Source organism: Notolabrus celidotus, chromosome 11, assembly GCF_009762535.1.
Source record: "Notolabrus celidotus isolate fNotCel1 chromosome 11, fNotCel1.pri, whole genome shotgun sequence".
NCBI lineage: Eukaryota > Metazoa > Chordata > Actinopteri > Labriformes > Labridae > Notolabrus > Notolabrus celidotus.
In genome coordinates, this window is record NC_048282.1 from 24,841,456 (window position 1) to 24,860,281 (window position 18,826).

At 41.7% G+C, this 18,826-nt stretch overlaps 1 protein-coding gene across 2 annotated transcripts in view; it reads left to right on the plus strand.

The window, feature by feature from the left end:
- Nucleotides 1-18,826, plus strand: part of si:rp71-79p20.2 (zinc finger protein 704) — a 55,370-nt gene that overhangs the window by 18,961 nt on the left and 17,583 nt on the right. For both annotated transcript variants that reach the window (XM_034696333.1, XM_034696334.1), the window contains exons 3-4: nt 13,960-14,060; nt 15,841-16,082. In XM_034696333.1, coding sequence (XP_034552224.1) covers nt 13,960-14,060; nt 15,841-16,082 — 343 coding nt within the window. The remainder of the gene's footprint in view (nt 1-13,959; nt 14,061-15,840; nt 16,083-18,826) is intronic.

An 18,826-nucleotide genomic window follows, 5' to 3' on the forward strand; every position in this document is an offset into this window, starting at 1 on the left:
GGAAGTGAAGAATGAGGAACAGAATTAGAGTATGAATGCTGCAGAAAAGAGGACTGACCGCTCTGCTCAGGGCTCAGGGTTTCGAGACACGTCTCTGTTTAGTTTACTCAAAACTTTGATGTTTGTGCTTTTTGAAATCTCAAATCAAAGTCTGGTTTGTGACTCGGTCCCCAGCTTCTCCTCCCGCCCCCTGTTCAAGTCAGAGGGAGACAGACTTACTTGGTTACACGCAGATTGAACTCCTCTCTCTTGATTTGTTCTGGTTTCCTTTTACATCCACAGAACAAACAGCAAGGCAGCCCAATTGTTCTTGAGGCTCAGGAGATGACTTGTCTTTATGATCCTGGAGAAGCAAAAGTTCAGTCTAGCCCAGAGTGGTTTGGATTATTTAGATCTATGAAGCTATGGTTTGAACGGATGTCAGACAAGATTCAAAGTGTTTTTCAGAGAGAGAGAAAAAAAACAACAACTTGGGGCTGTCTCCGCTGGCACACTACTTCAACTCATGACTCAAATGAAAAACGACAAGCATTTTGATAAGGAGGCATCGTTTAAGGCAGAAGAGTCTTATCTTGCATGCTTCCCTTTGCAGAAGAGGGTAAAAAAAAAGGCCACTACTCAGGAGAGACTCCTTGCTCTCCCCTAGCAACAACGTTGTTATTGGACGGGACTGACAGAAGTTGTGAGGGAAGTTGCTATAGCTACAAGTTAATCTTGTTGTGTGGCCTGAAGCGACATGGGGCAATAGAGTACGGTTCAGCTAGTGGTTAGCAGTGGTTTCCTCAGAGACATGAACATTAGATCTGTTGTTTACATTTATACTAAGGATGTCAACAATGAATCGACTATCCATTAATTGATTGTTAAGAACTTACTTCAACACATTTTTTGGTTTCGATTTTCTATCACATGGAACAAACATCATGTGGTCTCATACTTCAGGGAGGTGTTTTAAGTTTAAAGCATGTTTCAGAATCAGCTGACTGAAGGTGTTGCTCACAGTGGAGATGCTCAGCTGGGGGCTGCGGCTGAAGAGTGACAGGTCTCCACCACGAGTGCTTTTTTGCTCCACCGCCGGACTGATTATGACCCGGTTGTGCTCCCGACTGACGCCTGACCACGTTCACATGATAACATCAGCAAGGAATCTTGGAGTCATTTTTGACCAGGACTTGAACTTTGAGCCACAAATAAAGAAAGTTGTCCACTCCTGTTTTCATCAGCTCAGAAATATTTCGAAGGTAAAGTCCGTTACTTCATCCAAAAACTTAGAAAATGGTTCACGCTTTTATTACCTCCCATCTTGACTACTGCCACTCACTATACTCCTCTCTCAACCAGAAATCAATCCACCGACTTCAGACAGTTCAAAATGCAGCAGCCCGGCTTTTAACCAGAACAAAAAAAAAATCCCTCATCACCCCAATTTTAGCATCCCTACTCCGGCTCCCTGTTGTTTTTAGTATCAATTTTAAGACACTTTCAATCACGTTTACAGCACAACATGGACAATACATTTCTGAGCTTTTATCTCCCTATGAACCAGGACACAGTCTGAGATCCTCTGGCAGTGCTCTGCTTGCTCCTCCACGGTCTAGACTACAAACTGAAGGGGACAGGGCCTTTGCTGTCAGAGCCCCCTGATTGTGGAACAGCCTGTCAGAGGAAATCAGACTTGCAGAGTCAGTCCTTCATTTTATTTCACTACTCAAGACACACTTTTATCGTAAAGCTTTTATTTTGTGAATTTATTTTGATCTGTAACGTTTGCTCATCAGTTTGCTTTTATTGCTTCTTAGCCTTTATTGTTCCTGTGAAGCACTTTCTTACTTGTATCGAAAAGTGCTATACAAATAAAGGTATTATTATTATTATTATATGCTTATTTTTCTCAATAAGAACGAGTAGACAGAAAACTGGACACTGTGAGTCTGAAATATGCTTCTGTTCAGTTCCCTTGTTTAAGTCTGAGCCATCACTTTTATGAATGTGTGTCCGCAGTGATTATGAACCTGCTCTACATGTTGATATTCAGCGTGTTTAACATTTTGAATGCCTCAATATGATCCATCAATATTCAATACTGTCAGTTATACATTGTGTCGTGAAGGAAAATTTGATTCAGGGGAAAAAACGCATTTGGCATAGTTCCGACATGGAAAATGAATAATCGATAATTGATTGTTAACATTTCCAAAGATTGATCATGGAAAATACTTGAAATGTACATCCCTAATTTACACACTATGTGGTATATACTCTGTCTACAGATTAGCTACTCAATATTTTTCCACATTGCTGTGTTTAATAGTGCTACAAGGGAACAAATGTATCAAGGACAAAATTAAATTAGTGGAAAGAAGCACTTAGGCCCTCTTTAACAGATTCCACCCATCAACAACCAGTGGGTGTGTTTTGGGGTAAGAGAAAGTAGAGGTCTGTCTGTGTGTGTGCACCTGTCTACTACGTTCAACCTGTGTTTTGATGTCATCCTCCGGAAGTAATGAGCCACTATATCTCAATCATGCTGATTCCAAAAGAAGCTCGCATGACATGCAAGCCATGGTGTGCGTCAGGATCTCCTCTGTCGTCAGCCGGTTTATTGCTTGTGCTGTGTCAACATTTTGAGGATTATGTGTTGTTAGCATAGCTCTGATCACGAGGGGAGGAATGTCCATGCATGTTGCTACATATAAAACAACCTAGAGCAATGTGTATGATCGTGCTCGTCATTACACATAGTGCCCACATGAGAAGTCAGACACATCAGAGGGAATCACGCCTTTCGCTCCGTGTCTATCCTCTATTATTTTGCCAGGACAGAGCTAGCCGTTATTTGTGCTTTGGCCTAAGGCTACAGATTGCATTCGAGGATCAAGAGACAGAAAGAGAGGGCTTTTTGTCCCGGCACTGAATAGCCATTACATTCACAGCCCACATTAAAGAGACACGGCTCCCGTCTAACAGCCTCTCCCTCTCCAGGGGGTTCAGAGTCTGGGGACTTACATAAGGGGCAACATGTGTACAGACGACCCTATCATGGCTGAACTGAGAAGATGGCTAGCCACATATTCATACAGATACATTTGTTTTTTGTGTGTATTTACATGCAGCTTTACAACAGAAGTACAAAACATGAAGAAAATAATCAGGACAGAAGCAGAGGGCTGGGGGTGACAGCTGTAAACATGGAGGCATGGGCTCGTCTTGTGTGTTTGGGGGGATAAACCGTTTCCTGCCAATCATGACTGTATCTCCACAGAGCGAGCAAGGGAGTGAGACAGAAAGAGAGAGAGTGAGGCGGCTGACATTACGTAATCCAGTGGAGTCGAGGCAGAATGATGGGGGACGGAGGGATTGCAGGATAGAGAGAGAGAGAGAGAGAGTGGGTGTTCTATTTATAGAATGTATATGGTCGGGGGCAGCTGGGAACACAATCAACAACACTCGCCTGGTCAGTCCAAATCGCCTCAGTTGTCACCATGTTGTCTCATTACACAGGATATACCAGTTTGACTGCATCATACCATCCCCTGCACTGTTTTTCTGCTTTATATATGAACACTGATAAAGTCACATTTTGAAAACCGTCATCTACATCTTCATCTAGGATTTCAACTTGCTTTAGAATAGCACACCGCCACATAGGCTTATCTACATAAACAGTGCATAGTCCAAAATCCCTTCAGAGCCAATCGGGATCCCTTGAGCCTTATTAAACAAGCTTGAAGGGTGAAAGGAGAGATGCATATCAGAACATGTGACACTGTGGTTAACAATGCTCTTGTGGGTTTGTGGTTCCCATCATCAGTTTCTTAGTCAGCCTCCCTCGCATTCACCCCATCTGAGTGTGTGTGAGGATGAGTGGTTCATACATATGTTTTTAGAGATGAATAAATGAAAGTCAGTGACAAAGAAGCAATAAAAGAACAAGGCTGGTGTGTACTTAATGTGTTTCCTATCAAACAGAGCAGTGTTTGGAAATTAAATTAGTGTCCCTGTGTTTGTGTGACAGCTTTTTTGGCTCTTTAACTACCAAGGTCACACACCAGTCACTAGGCTAATCTGAGGCTCACACAGCTGCTGGATATAGAGTAGCCAGCATATGCATACAGTACATACAGGGACACATAGATACACCCTAATGCCTGTTTTGGGGAGATCACATGAAGTAAATAGGTGCTATTTACAGCAGCCACCATTGGCCTGAAAGAGAGATCACAGAGTATTGCTGGTTGTATATAACACCAGTGAAAACTAGACCCATCACGCTGAACTCTACTCTAAGTCATCCTGATTAAAAATTGATAAGCTCTGTGGTCAGCCAACTCAAAAACAATGAAATCTACTGCTACCGCCCAGCCCCTTCCACCCTTTCTTCCTCTTGACCTTTCAAAAACTGGTTTCTTCCGAGCACCCTGTATTTTTTTTCCTGGTAAACAAGATAGACTGCTAGTGTGTTGTGCGGGGCTAAGAGCACCGTTGGGTTTTTTTTTTTTTTTTTGAGAATGAAACAATCCTCTCCTTGTATCCGTGTAGACTTGTGGGATTACTGCAAAATGTTCATAGTTTGTTTCTGTACAGACAGAAAGAGCCGTGTTCTGCTCAGCTGAGTCTTGGCTGTGCCAAACAGGTGGGATACACATGCAGGGGTGAGGAGTATTTAAAGTGCTTTCATACCTGGATCGTTTTGAGATGTTCCAAAACAGGGGGGGGTGGTGCGTTTTCCCCCCTTGGCTTGGATGGTTTGGACTTATGTCAACACAACTATCTTACACCGATGAAGATGAAAACAAGTAAGCTGGGATCGCATAGATGAGTGGTTACTTTGCAGTTAGAATGTAAACAACACAGCTATTGGAACAAACAGCTGCTCGACTCATCATTCTCGAGGTAGTCGATTATAATACATGCAGTCAGTTATAATATATCCAGTAATAGCGATAGGCTTTCTTCATTCATCGTCCATGTAAATATCAGCAGAAGAGCAACATGTTGCAACTATAGACTATATATAATGAACAGCGTAGCTCCACCTTTTCCCATTGTACGGTTTTGAAGCCAAAATATTCCATTCCATAGTGCTGCCATCTTGTAAATTTTCTGCAGCCAAAGTCTGCGCAGTAGGGAATTTGTGTGTTTCCTTGGTAACAAGTTCCGCCCTGCAGTGTACTGTCCGGAGGTCCTTCGGAGTTTCTCTCTCTGGCAGCTGTCAATCAAAGTAAAACCGGATGTAAAACCCAGTTTTTTAACCTCTAATAACTAATGAAAAAGAAACTTTTCAGAAAAAAGAGGCCTTGAAAACAAAACAGTCAAATAATAACTACATATCACCACAGCATACGGATGTGAGAAACATTCGTACGACGTGTATTTATTTTTTTAAGTTTGACCGCAGCCCCATTCAAATGAATGGGGGAGACAGAGTTTTTGACCTATACTGCAGCCAGCCACCTAGGGGGAGCAGTTTTTGTGGCAGCCTCACTTTGAGCTGATCAAGATGACGTCCATTTTCTATAGTCTATGGTTGCAACATCACAGCACTCCCTTTTGTATTCTTGTGAGTGGTATCCGAAATGTATTAAATATGCTCATCTGCCAAAGTATTAATTTTAATCGTATTTATTTGACCTTTATTTTACAAGGTAAAAAATGTTTGAGAAACAGTTCTCATTTACAAACATGACCTGGCCAAGAGACGCCAACAGGAAAACATACACATACAAACTACAGCCACAAATAGGCATATAAACATAAAATAGAGCAAAAATGAACAAGTAAGAAGAAAAGGACTGGTCAGCAGGAAAGTACTGTGTAGAATCACATGGCCTCTAGAAGTGAGCCTGTAGATTGCAACCAACTGATAACCCCCCATCCCTTTCAGTTGGGTAGGAGGAAAACCTATGGTGGTTGCAAAAACGTTTAAAAAGCCTTGTCAGGAGCCAGTGTTTGGGTTGTCCATTGGACCACTTATGTAACTGGAGTCCAACCATTTTTAATTCAATACTTTTAAGAGAGTCACCAAATCCTGGTTAACTCCGTAACAAACCTTTGTCACTGCTGAATGTTTGTATTATTGTTATGTTTCACGACACTGATATCTCTGTGACAGGCTCATATCAGCCTGATAATATATCAGTCAGGCTCGAGCAGCAATATGGCTACGACACATGGTGAAGTCAGGGAGAAGCATCACACATACAATGGGACGAAGTACTCATTCTAAGGTGATGAAAATGAAACCTTCAGTAATTACAGCAATACATCTCCCTCTAAACCCTACACACTGGTCCTTTAAATGAGCTTTTAGTAAGTGCAATATGCGCTACAAACCTAAGCAGATTGCGGTAATTCCTGCTGGGATGGTAACTGGAGTACAAGCACTGTGATAAATATAGAGGGAAGGCCTGGTCAACTCCCCAACAACAGGAGAGAGCCCACTGTAGGGGTGTATTGGGATAGCGGATGCCAAACATCAACACAACAACAATATATCACCAATTGCAGAATCAAAGTCCACGTCTCCCTAACATGACCGGGTGTGGAAGTCAACTGTGTTTTGACGTGGAAAAGAAAGTTAGACCATCAAAATGTTAGTCTAATGTCCCCTTATGAAGGAATGAGTATAAATCTTATAACAACATATAAGGACACATGATAGCTGACTCTTTTTGCACTTTGAGCTTGTTGTTGCTACTTTCTGCCTGGTCTCAAAGTGGTACTCTCTCCCTCCCTCGCTCTGTCTCACTCTCACTGTATGTGCCTGGGCCTGGCTTGTTGACTTTAGCTGGCCTATGTGTTGCACTGCTGCCAGAGGGGTTGGTTTCTTGGCTTAGCCAGCACCAATACAAGTAGAGGGAGGAAAGTAGGGAAGAGTGTGTACTGAATGTGTTTGTGCATATGTGAGGGGGTGTGAGAGAGTGAGTGTACGGTTGTGTTTTTACTCCTTCCAGAAACATTTGTACATGCATGTACTACATACACACTCACACACTCACAGGCACTGTTAAAGGGGTTTATTACTTGGCTTTCTTTTTTTTTTTTAAGTTATATTTTTGGCCTTTTTGCCTTTATTTGAAAGGACAGCTAAAGAGAGACAGGAAATGTGGGGAGTAGAGAGCGGGGGAAGACATGCAGGAAATGGTCGACCGGCCAGGAATCAAACCGGCGACCCCTGCACCGAGGACTGTAGCCTCTGTATGTGGGGCGCTTAGACCGCTTGGCCACCAGCGCCCCTATTACCCGTCTTTCTTACTGATCCTCCGGTTGTGTAAGAAGTTATAAACATTCACTAAAATGAGCAACACCAGAGACAAACTGATCACACATCATGTCAAATCAATCCGCGGAAAAGAGTACATTTAGCTTCTGCTTGTTGACACCACAGACCGTATTGTGAGTGGAAACCGTTAGCTTCCTTTAGCATCATATTGGTAAGCAATGTGGCTAAAAGGTTAGCTTCGGTTATCATGCTAAATCGACAGGATACGGACGTTTACATATTAGATCCTGTCCAGCAATATGATCAACGGCTGCGGAGCAGGTGAGAGAAACTTTACATTAGTGATCTCTACAAAGAAACTTAAACCATGAGCGCTGGTGATGATAGCAGCAGGGTTCAAAGTTGTGACATTTGCCTCGTTTATTTTTAAAGGTGTGTGAACGGCAGAGCTCAGAGAAGAAGGAGAGCTGAAAGAGGACAGTTTCATGTTAAATCCACCGCAACAGGCAGATAAGACTCCATCTCCATGGAGCGCTAACTGACAAGGAAATCACTGGGACTATTTTTAAAAACTGTGTACATAGGGGCGTTGGTGGCCTAGCGATCTAAGCGCCCCACGTATAGAGGCCATAGTCCTCGTCGCAGAGGTCGCCAGTTCGACTCCCGGCTGGTCGACCATTCACTGCATGTCTTCCCCCACTCTCCACTCCCCACATTTCCTGTCTTTCTTCAGCTGTCCTGTCAATAAAGGCAAAAAAACTGTACATAAATCATTTTAAATCAATAAAATCATCTTTTAATCAATGTTTTTTTTTACAACGTGTTTGTATTTTAAGTTAGTAGCCGGTTAATGTATGGTTAGCAGGTTGTTTTGGGAAAAAGAATCCCTTCAGGGTGGGACAATACCCCAACGCAAAGACTTCCCCCATTGAGGTGCTGCACCTATCTCATAAAACACATGTTTGTCAGTGTCTGGGCTTGTAAAACTGACAGCTCATACTATGAATAGTGTCACTACACAACATTAAATACCTTTGTTACCACATAGTGTGTATGTGCCTGCACATGCGCCTACAGAGGGGAGAACTTTCATGTTTATCATGTCATCATTAAATTTACAGCCACGCCATAAATGCACGGTGGTTGGACTGAGAGGTTTGTGTAAACATCCAGATTTGGGGAGTTTGAAAACCCCAAAGCACCCTCCCCCAAACACACACACACACAAACAAAGATATACCACACACACAGCCCACATTTGTTGACAGCAATCTCTGCTCTCCAATCAACTCTCTCTCGGCTCTAAATAAAGATTTCCCCTATTTAACTCGCTCCAAAATGAAGCCTCTCATAAGAAGATGCAGACAGATTTACTGTTGCATCAGTGCAGTCCCTCTTTAGCCTGTCCTCCTCTCCCACCAAGATTAACGGCTCTGTAGTTATTTCACAGACAGGCGAGAAAGTCATAGAGCGAGTACAGAGCCATATCATTTAGAGCAGGGGTTCCCAAACTTTTCGGCCCGTGACCCCCAAAATATAGGTGCTCGTGACCCCCACTGCCCCTTGAAGTGATTTAATTCACCACAAGTTAACAAATTATATCTAACAAAACCAACAAAGACAAGAAAAAATAAAAAAATACAAACATAATAATTATAATAATTATAATAAAGGAATAATCATAATTAAAAGTACAAACAAAAAGGAAGATAAACATAAGAAAACAAGGTATAATAATAGATAATAATTATATATATTTTTAGAAAACTTAAAAAAAAACATTCTGGAAGACATCTCACGACCCCCCGATTTGTGTCTTGTGACCATAGACTGTATAAATAATGGACGCAGTATCGGTGACGTCACCCATCTGTTCCTGAGCGCTGTTTTGAAGCCAATTGACGGTGGAAGCCATATTGGAAATGCTGAACTCAACCAGGCATAGTGTGACATAAGGGGGCAGAGTTTTAGCCTCCTAGCCAACAGCTATGGGTTCCCGTCTGTGAGTCAAGTCATTCATGTCCTTATTTGGGCAAAAACTTGTAATCTTAATATCTTCTGATCCGTCGCATTAGAAATAAATTCACCCCCCGTACAGTGTGTACTGATAGAGAAATTAGCTACGTAGAGCCTAGCTGTTTTTTGAACCAGGCTGTAAACATGTAATGCTGCAAAGATTGTCTTTCTTGAATTGGTGTCTATGTGGTTTCCGGTCTTTCTGCAGCCAGCCTCAAGCGGATTCTCGATGAATTACAGTTTATAACACTTCCACATGGGCTTCATGGTTTTAGACCAGAGGTTGCTTCTAGCTCCCGACCCACACTTTGGGAACCCCTGATTTAGAGTTTCTGCAGACATTGATATGTTGAACAGAGTGAGCGATGAAATGCAATGGCAAGGCCGTTATCTCTACCAGTTTATTTTATGATGGCAGTATGTGTCAGCCATATGCTTCCAACTGCATGCAGACATCGATATCCAAGACTGTCTGACTAAACAGTAGATTAACGTCGCCTCTGGCAGCATGCACAGGAGTTCATCTGCAGCTGTGACACACAAAGAGCGTTTCGAACACATGATTGTGTTGTTTATTAGTTAACACATGCACACACAGAGGCACACAAATACTTTCACCAGATGTAATGAAACCGCGGTGGGCTGTCATGGCTCTGCCGGGAAGCAGAGGAAGGAAAATCTCAATGTCAGGAAATCAGAGCGGGGTAGAGGGTGGGGGTAATAATAATGGGGTCTGGTGTGTGTGTGGTATTCCTTAGTGTGTGTGTGTGCAAGACAGAGAAAAAAAAAAAAGATATCAGCGTTTGAATTAGCTCTGGAATCAACTAATAGGCTCGCTGTCAGTTGATGTTTATGTTTGCTAATCTGTTTCTCTAAGGCATACAGAGCCACAGACTATATGTGCACACACAAAGCGGACATGCGTGACTGTCAGTGGTATGCCATAAGTATACCACTTTAGGCAAGTCCGCTGGGATTTTACCATTCTCCAAACTCTCATTTTGTTGGGCTAAAAGCAGCATTTCTTGAACTCCACAGAGTCACACTGAAAACAAGTCACCCACATCGGCAAAAACAGTGCAGAAATGTTATTAAGGGAGCAAAAGAGGCCTATAAATCAAAAGTGTGTCCCTGGTTGGCCCTGTTTAGCACTCAAAACAAGGCTAATGACTGAAACAGGCCACGGCTAATCTTGTTATCTCTTTATCTTGTCCAGACTGTGCATGTGTGTATGCATGTGTACATGTGTGTGTGTATGTGTGTGCACATGTACATTATCCGCCTCTCCTCTGGCTATGTCTTCTGTTTAAACCGCAGTGATTGTTATTTTTTGCATACAGCGAAACCCCTATGAGGTATTTTATAATTGCACATAACTGGTTTGCCAATTTCCTGCATCGCATTCAGAGGGCGAAAACATTCATACACAGACGCACACAAATGCACATCCAACTTAAAAAGTAAAGCCACATTTTGGAGAGAAATCTCTGCATAGGATTCAGAGATTCCTTCATGTCAAGTACATTCCTCTTGGATCTGTTTGCTCCCTGTCCAACACATTCTCATCAGTGTGGGAGCTGAGAGTTTCGTAACCTTTTTATGTGTCCATAAAATGCTCAAGGCCTCAAAGTGTTTTTTGTTTGTGAGTAGTTAAACATACTCTCACTGATTTACTTTTTCAACTGCAGAGAAAAAGTTTTTGCGTTGAGTTTTAGCGAGCCTACTGAGACTCTTGAGAGTGGATCTCTGCCAGAGCTCAGGGCTTGGCTGACAGAACGCCTCAAACCAGTTTACTCTGGTTGTGTAGTGGAGAAGTCTGGGGGCGGGATGAGGACATCTTAAAGCGGCAGACCATGTGGATCTGTGCCTCTGTCTCTCTCTCTTTCTGTTATGAGTTAGTCCGTCCGTGTTAATGTGTTCTTGTATCAACATTTAACAGCGTTTTTCATCTGTGTGTTGAAAACAAAGCTGCACATTGTGGTGCAATATTCAAGTCGTTGGCTGTATCTGCTTTTACATGAGAGCTTAAATCCATTGTTTGCAAGTGTGTGGGTTGATTCTTGGCCTTGCCTTAGATAATTTTCCCCACATTTTTCTTTTAAGGACACCAAGAACAGAGTTGAAGAGTCCAAAAGGAAAAAGATTACGACGATAAGTCAGCGTGAAGTACAGAAGTTTGTGTGTCTCTGCAGGGTGACACAATTTGTTTTTTTTGCTGCTCTGTCACATTTTTATTAGAATACCGGATGCTGAGGCAGTCTCTTTGGGGCTCTCTGTGCATGTGTTTTTCTGTGTGTGTGTGTGTGTGTGTGTGTGTGTGTGTGTGTGTGTGTGTGTGTGTGTGTGAACACTGCTAGCTCCAGTGGGTAGCATGAATAAGGTTTGAGCTGAGGGTGGACTGCTCAGCATGGGGTGTGCATAGAAGGAAGGGATGGCAAGCATCTCTTTCCCTCTCTGAAGGTGGTTGCCCACAAGCTGTGCAAAAACGCAACACAAAAACCCTTTCACTCAATGGGCTGCATTACAGCTCCATGATCTCACACACACAGACACTTACAGACTCACACCAACAGCCAGTTTATTCTACATATAATGATGTTTGTTTCTGCGCTGCAGCACTTCTTCTGTTAGATATGTTATTGCATAACCCAATACCTCAGAAACGAAGGGTAAAAAAATTGTCATTTTATCATCTAGAAACATTGCAAGAGTGCGACGTTCTTTATCGCAGGAAGATACCGAAATTTTAATTCATGCTTTTATTACAAGCCGCATTGACTACTGCAACTCCCTTTTTACTGGTTTGCCCAAAAAGTCTCTCAAGAAACTGCAGCTTTTTCAAAAGCTGCCAGAGTTTTAACACGAAAAAAGAGAAGTGATCACATAACCCCTCTTCTTAAAACTCTGCACTGGCTCCCTGTTTCTTTTAGAATTGATACTTTTACTTGTTTTTAAAGCTCTTAACAGCCTTGCTCCTCCATGCATCACAATTCTCCTGTCATTTTATGTTCCAGCTCGATCACTGAGGTCCTCAAATGTTTCCCTTTTAAATGTTCCTTGTGTGTCTCACAGAGAGAGAGAGAGAACTTTCTATTCTTCCGCCTCATAGCTATGGAACTCTGTGCCTCTGGACATCAGAACGGCAAGCTCTCTGGGTGTTTTTAAAAGTAACTTAAGACTTACCTTTTTAATGAAGTTTTTAATTTGGAGTAATTTATTTTTAGCCCTGGACTGCATTATTATTTTAATCATTATTATTTTAATCATTATTATTTTAATCATTATTATTTTAATCATTATTATTTTAATCATTGCTTTAACATTTATTTATGTTATTTTATTATTTGTGTATCTATTTATTTCTTGTATTCATCTGATCTTGTTAACGCTACCTTATTTCTTTATTCTATTTTTTTTTTAAGTTATATTTTTGGGGCTTTTACACCTTTATTGATAGAGGGAGAGAACAGTGGATAGTGTGGGAAACTGGGAGAGAGTGGGGGAATGACATGCGGGAGCGGGGCCACAGGCTGGATTCGAAGCCCGGCCGCCCGCTACATGGGCACGCAACCTAACCAGGAGGCCAAGTTCGTGCCAACGCTACCTTATTTTGAACTCTTCTTTCTACTATTATCTATTTTGTTAATTTTACTGTATTGATTTCATTTTATTTTTAAGCATTTTATTTATAATCATGCCTTTTATAATTTTACCATTGCTGTTGTTTTCTGTCTCTCTGTTATTCTGTGAAGCACTTTGGGCTGCATGTTTTTATGTATGAAAGGTGCTATATAAATAAAGTTGAGGTGAGTTTGTGATAGTGTGTTAACATAAATACCTGCATAATAAATAAGTAAAACTTCATGACGGAGCATTGATTCTTGCAATAAGACGATTGGCTCCTTTAGTTATTTCAACACAGCTGGGTCTGTGTACTTTTCACAGCAGCCACAGATGCTGCCTTTTCCACTTTTAACTTAAAAACAGGCGCACACTAGGCAATACTTCATGAACATTCTTGTAGATAAACAATTCTGGGGTGCTTTTGTTGTAGCTGAACAGAGAGACCTCTGAAAACGGAATCATTCAGAAAATGTAAGCACCATGCAGTTGAGACGCTCTAACAACATAAGGCCCGTCTCTTTCTGCTTGTGTGGATGATGGATTACGCTCTCTTTCACTTCTCGGCCCCGCTCGTTTAGAAACAGTCCAGGATGTTAAGTGTTTTCCTTGTAGTTTGTTTGTCTCTGCAGGGTGACACAATTTGTCTTTTTGCTGCTCTGTCACATTTTTATTAGAATACCGGATGCTAAGGCGGACTCTTTGGGCTCTCTGTGCATGTGTTTTGTTGTTGCGTAGAAGGAAGAGGCAGCATGCATCTCTTTTCCTCTCTGAAGCTGGTTGCCCAAGCTGTGCAAAAACACAACACAAAAACCTTTCACTCAATAGACTCCATCACACACACGCAAACACTTACAGACTCACACCAACAGCAAGTTTATTCTACATATAATGATGTTTGTTTCTGCGTTGCGGCACTTCTTCTGTTAGATGTTATTGCATAACCCTAACTTCCCATATGTTGATCATTGTGTAAGCTATTTCAAAATTGTCTTAAACAATCATATCAAAGGTTCCAAGTGAAGTGCTGACAAAAACACAGGTTTTATTCATCACTTGTTGTTTCCTGTGTGGTAAATCTATATTTGTGTGTGTTGCAGGAAGCCCTCAGGTCACGCTGATAAAGAAGTGATGGCTGCCACCGTCCTGACCTCACTGTCCACATCCCCTCTGGTGCTCAACCCTTCCTCTGCACCCACAGGTACCACTGCCTACAGACTGTGTCCCTCTAACACACCTGCAGCAGAAACTACTCTACTCTAATACAGACTCATCCATTGTGACAAACACATCAAGGCCTCTCTTAAAACAAACATCAACATTCATACGTATAATTGATCAGAGTCTAAAAGTATTATTAGCATTTTCCCCTTATCTTTGTAAACATATTTACCAAAGCCCTGCCCTTACTGCCAGCTGTGCGGCCTTGACCCAATCACCACCACTCCGTTGGCTGTTTTCACTACTCTGGTTGCCATCACCATACCAACACTGCCAGACGGTCAAAGTCCTACTTGCTTTTTTTTTTAAAGCTCAGCTTCAAACCAAGGCTACCTAAGATAAGGAGTCCACAACCCTGTGTGACGCTGCTGTAACATGAGGGCATGGTAGAAAGTAGGGCTGCGCGATAAAACGATAACGATAATTATCGTGATATTATTTTTCTCTATATAAATCTAACAAATGTACGATAAAACTCTGATATATTTAAACCTGTTATTACACCCCCCTAACTACTGGAAAAGCTAGTGTGTATTTTTTTTAAAAATATTTTATTTGTGTTTTTTTTTGTTTTCTTAACATATACACACTCACACACAATAGACACAAGACACAATGAAAAATACCAGAGGCATGGTGTTGCAGATCTAAATGATCCACAGATAGTCCTCAGATGCTAACAATAGCGACATCTACATACGAAAGGAAGGCTGCCCCTGCTTCCAAAAGATTCCGTGGTCTAACAACCCTTACTTATTTAAAAAAAAAAAAAAAAAGAGAACACCAACAGAAAACACACACACACAAACAAAAAAAAACCCATAAATAATAGTGCAAGTACGGACACTATTATTTATGGGTTTTTTTTGTTTGCATCTTTGGGGAGATGAAACAAGGCTGACCATGCTGTGATTTGTTTCTCCATTCCGGGGTGAAACCTGGTCCACCACAGGGCTGAAGTAATTCTGTAAAAGCATAGTAATCCTGACAAATTGATTTATGCTACATTTCATATAAACTGGGATTCATCCTCTGACATTTCTATAGGAGACACTTATTGGTTGGAATAATCTAATCCCCAGCATACATGATAGAAGGCTTTGCTCCATCTTGGGGTTTTAGGTTTTTATATATTTCACCTTGTCTTGCCACATTGAAGGTCCGATCAAGCTGGTGCGATTATCAGGTCTTATAGGTTGAGCTGTATTGCATTGGTCAAAAGGCCAAAGTGTATAGAAAGGGTTTGTGGGCCAAGACTTAAAGAAATAATATAGAACCGTGTCCAGGAAATTAAAGCTGTGTTGGGCTTAATGGTCAGCCTTCAGTATAGCTAAATGAAAATGTTATGATGGTAAAGTATCTACTACATATACGATATTAAAGATATTAGAAACAGTGAATTATCAAGCAGGCTGTGATGGTTAAGAGCTTTTCAGAGATTTTAAAATTTAATTTTCCTAACAGAGTGAGGATTTGGGTCAGGATTGTTAAGCATACCATTCCAACATAATGTTGGCAGTATTGATTTTATCTCCGGCCTACTGCAGTAGTGCACAACATCACTCATGTTAGCATTTAGCTTGCATTGCTTGTGTTCTTTTGGCAGGCTAACATGTCTTTCTGTGAATCAGATATTAAAGATAAAGTAGGAAATTTAGCACTAAAATTTAGATTGCTCAAACCCTAGATTTGTGAAAGCTACTCCCCAGCTTCTAAAACGTTCCCTTTTTAACCCTCTCATGAATCTGTTCTTGATTCAGCTGTCACAGAGCAAACCAGTAGGGCCTGGAAGGAGGTGCTGTCGACCAGCTACAGCAGTTCAACTAGTGGCAACTGGAGCTGGGATGCCAGCGACCAGTCAGTGCCCTCCACACCGTCCCCCCCTCTCTCCAACGACACCAACAAGAACTTCCTGCTCTCGTCCCAGGGCGATGATGTCAGTGAGGACGTCACAGAGTGCACGCACTTCATGTTTGAGGACCCCATACCACGGAAACGAAAGGTAAAAAGGAGTTTGTGATTGTTGTGGCAACTTTTAGCAAAAAAATATCTTTGCCTCTTCTGCAGGACATGTTATTTCTGACTCGTGCTTTGTAAAACAGGTTACTAAAAAATTAAATTGATGCCGTATAAAATTAAACAAACTAAGAATTTATTGAAAATATCGACAAACAAAAATCACTTCTAGTCGCTATTAAAGCTGCTGTAGGAATGGTGTAAAACGGTCATGATGCCCATCAGTACTCATCGGTAAGTGGAGTAATTTGAGACTATTGTGAAATATCTGTGTTTTCCAATGCCTTTGTATCAAGCAATGTTATTATTCCCCTCGTTCCCGTTATGACCAACCAATCATAGCTAATCTCCAACCCTCTGTCCTGATCGGTTAAGGGGCGGTCTCTACAACGTCCTCCAATTGGTTATGAGTCCGACACTATCGACTGCACACGCCGATCTGTGTTGGGGGGCTAAGAGGAAATCTGGTTGGGAGGGATAGTGATGACATTCAAAGTCCCTCTCTCTGAACAGATGTTTACTCTAACATAAATACTTGCATAAAAAACAAGTAAAACTTCAAGACGGAGCATTGATTCTTGCAATAAATCAATTGGCTTCTTTAGTTTTTTGAACACAGCTGTGTCTTTGTACTTTTCACAGCAGCCACAGATGCTGCCCTTTCCACTTTTAACTTGCACACACTGGGCAATACTTCATGAACATTCTTGTAGATAAACAATTTTGGGGTGCTTTTGTTGTAGCTGAATGGAGAGACCTCTGAAAACAGAATAATTCTGTCATCAGTGTAGAAAGGAGGGGGATGACCCAGGTGCAGATAAAAAAATAAGGGACTTTAATAAACTAAAAAACAGATATAAATCAAACTTACTTCAAAACAAAATCCAGGGAACTAAAGAAACACAGGAACACTGGAAGACAGGAAACCACATGGCACAACAGAAGCACAGAAGTACATGGAACAGGCACAGAAGTGAGGAAACGAGTAAGGACCATAGACTGTATAAAATATGGACGTAGTATCCGAGATGTCATCTGTTTCTGAAGAGCTGTTTTGAGGCCAATCGGCGGCGGCAGCCATATTGCTGCTGTTGAGCGATTGTGACATAAAGAGGCGGAGTTTGAGCCTCCTAGCCAACAGCTGCAGTTTTCCCGCAGGCAGCTGTGCCTCTCATTGGAAGACTCGTAATCTCAATATCTTCGAAATTGACACGTTAGAAACCCCCCCACCCCCGCCCCCCCCCCCACACCATGTGAGCTGATCGAGAAATGCTATTCAGACTACACTCGTCTTTTGTACCAGGCTGTAAACATGTTTATTTCTGCTGTAAAGATCGGCTTTTATGAATTGATGTGTATGTGGTTTCCGGAGGTTGCTGCTTGGTAAAGACACATAGGTGAGGACAACAAGACACAGGGGAAGATAATCACAAAGGCGGGAAAACACAGGCAGTAACACAAAACTTAACGCAAGAATATTCTACAAAATAAAACACTGAAAACCAACTATATACAACAGGAAAACACAGGTATCAACAAGTCAAAACTCTAAACACAACAGAACCCCAAAAAAGGCAACAGATAAATCACAGAACTTTAATAAAAAAAATACACAAAGTTAAACCAGAAATAAAAGCCATGACACTACAAAGAAAACCCAAAACAAAAGCAACCCACACATTCAGAAAATGTAAGCACCATGCAGTTGAGACGCTCTAACATAAGGCCTGTCTCTTTCTGCTTGTGTGGATGATGGATTACGCTCTCTTTCACTTCTCCCCCCTCTCGTATAGAAACAGTCCAGGATGTTAAGTGTTTTCCTTGTAAAAAAGATTTCTCTCTCCTTTCAGTCTATTCAGGGGGAGAGGTGGGGAGGTTCAATTAGACTGGATGAAGAGGGATGAACAGTAGGAGGTATCAAAAGGTTCAAAGGATGCATAAAAATTAGGACAGTCACACTCCGGGTTGCAGAGGAGGAGAGGGGTACTGCCACAAAACAGAAACAGCAGGAGCAATGTATCTCAATTTTTCTTGCAGCCATACAGGGACAGAAGAGAGCTCATATACTGTATAACATGTGGGAGTTTGCAATTCAATCTCTCTTGAGTGAGGCTGCAGTGTAGACTATTGAGCTGCCAAATATACAAAACCATAAAGACCAATGCCATACCATAGATAAGCAGACAGGAAATTAAGGAAACTGGCGGAGGGCGGGAGTACACACACATGCACACAAGTTGTGCAGAAGAGGGCTAAAACGTGAGGTAGCTTTGTGTTGCAGAAGCCAACCTCAGAGGTCTAAACCCTCCATGAGCAGCTGCCCCTTGGATTGTGGGCTGTTTGATTTTCCGCAGGCAGTGGGTTAAGAGGATTATTACACATGGCAATCAGCAGTCTTATTGTAACTATGTTAAGATGCAAGAAAAACGCTTAGGGAATTAAGTGATTTGTGATTGTTTGTGGGATTATTGACCAGCTTTGCTGTGTCACTTTTATTAGGAGGATGGGTTTCAACAGCATGGTGGAGAACAAAGACAAATCCAGCAGACGTTGAGCAGTGTAACAACAGCTTGTTGCTTTTGGAAGTGAATGACAGTCAAAAAGGAATAGTAATGGAAGGTAGAGTTAACATAACCATTGATAAAAACCTGTTCTTGCTCTCACTTCTTTGGCTTGGCTCCTCTCTCTTCTTCTCTCTCTCTCTCTCTCTCTCTCTCTCTCTCTCTCTCT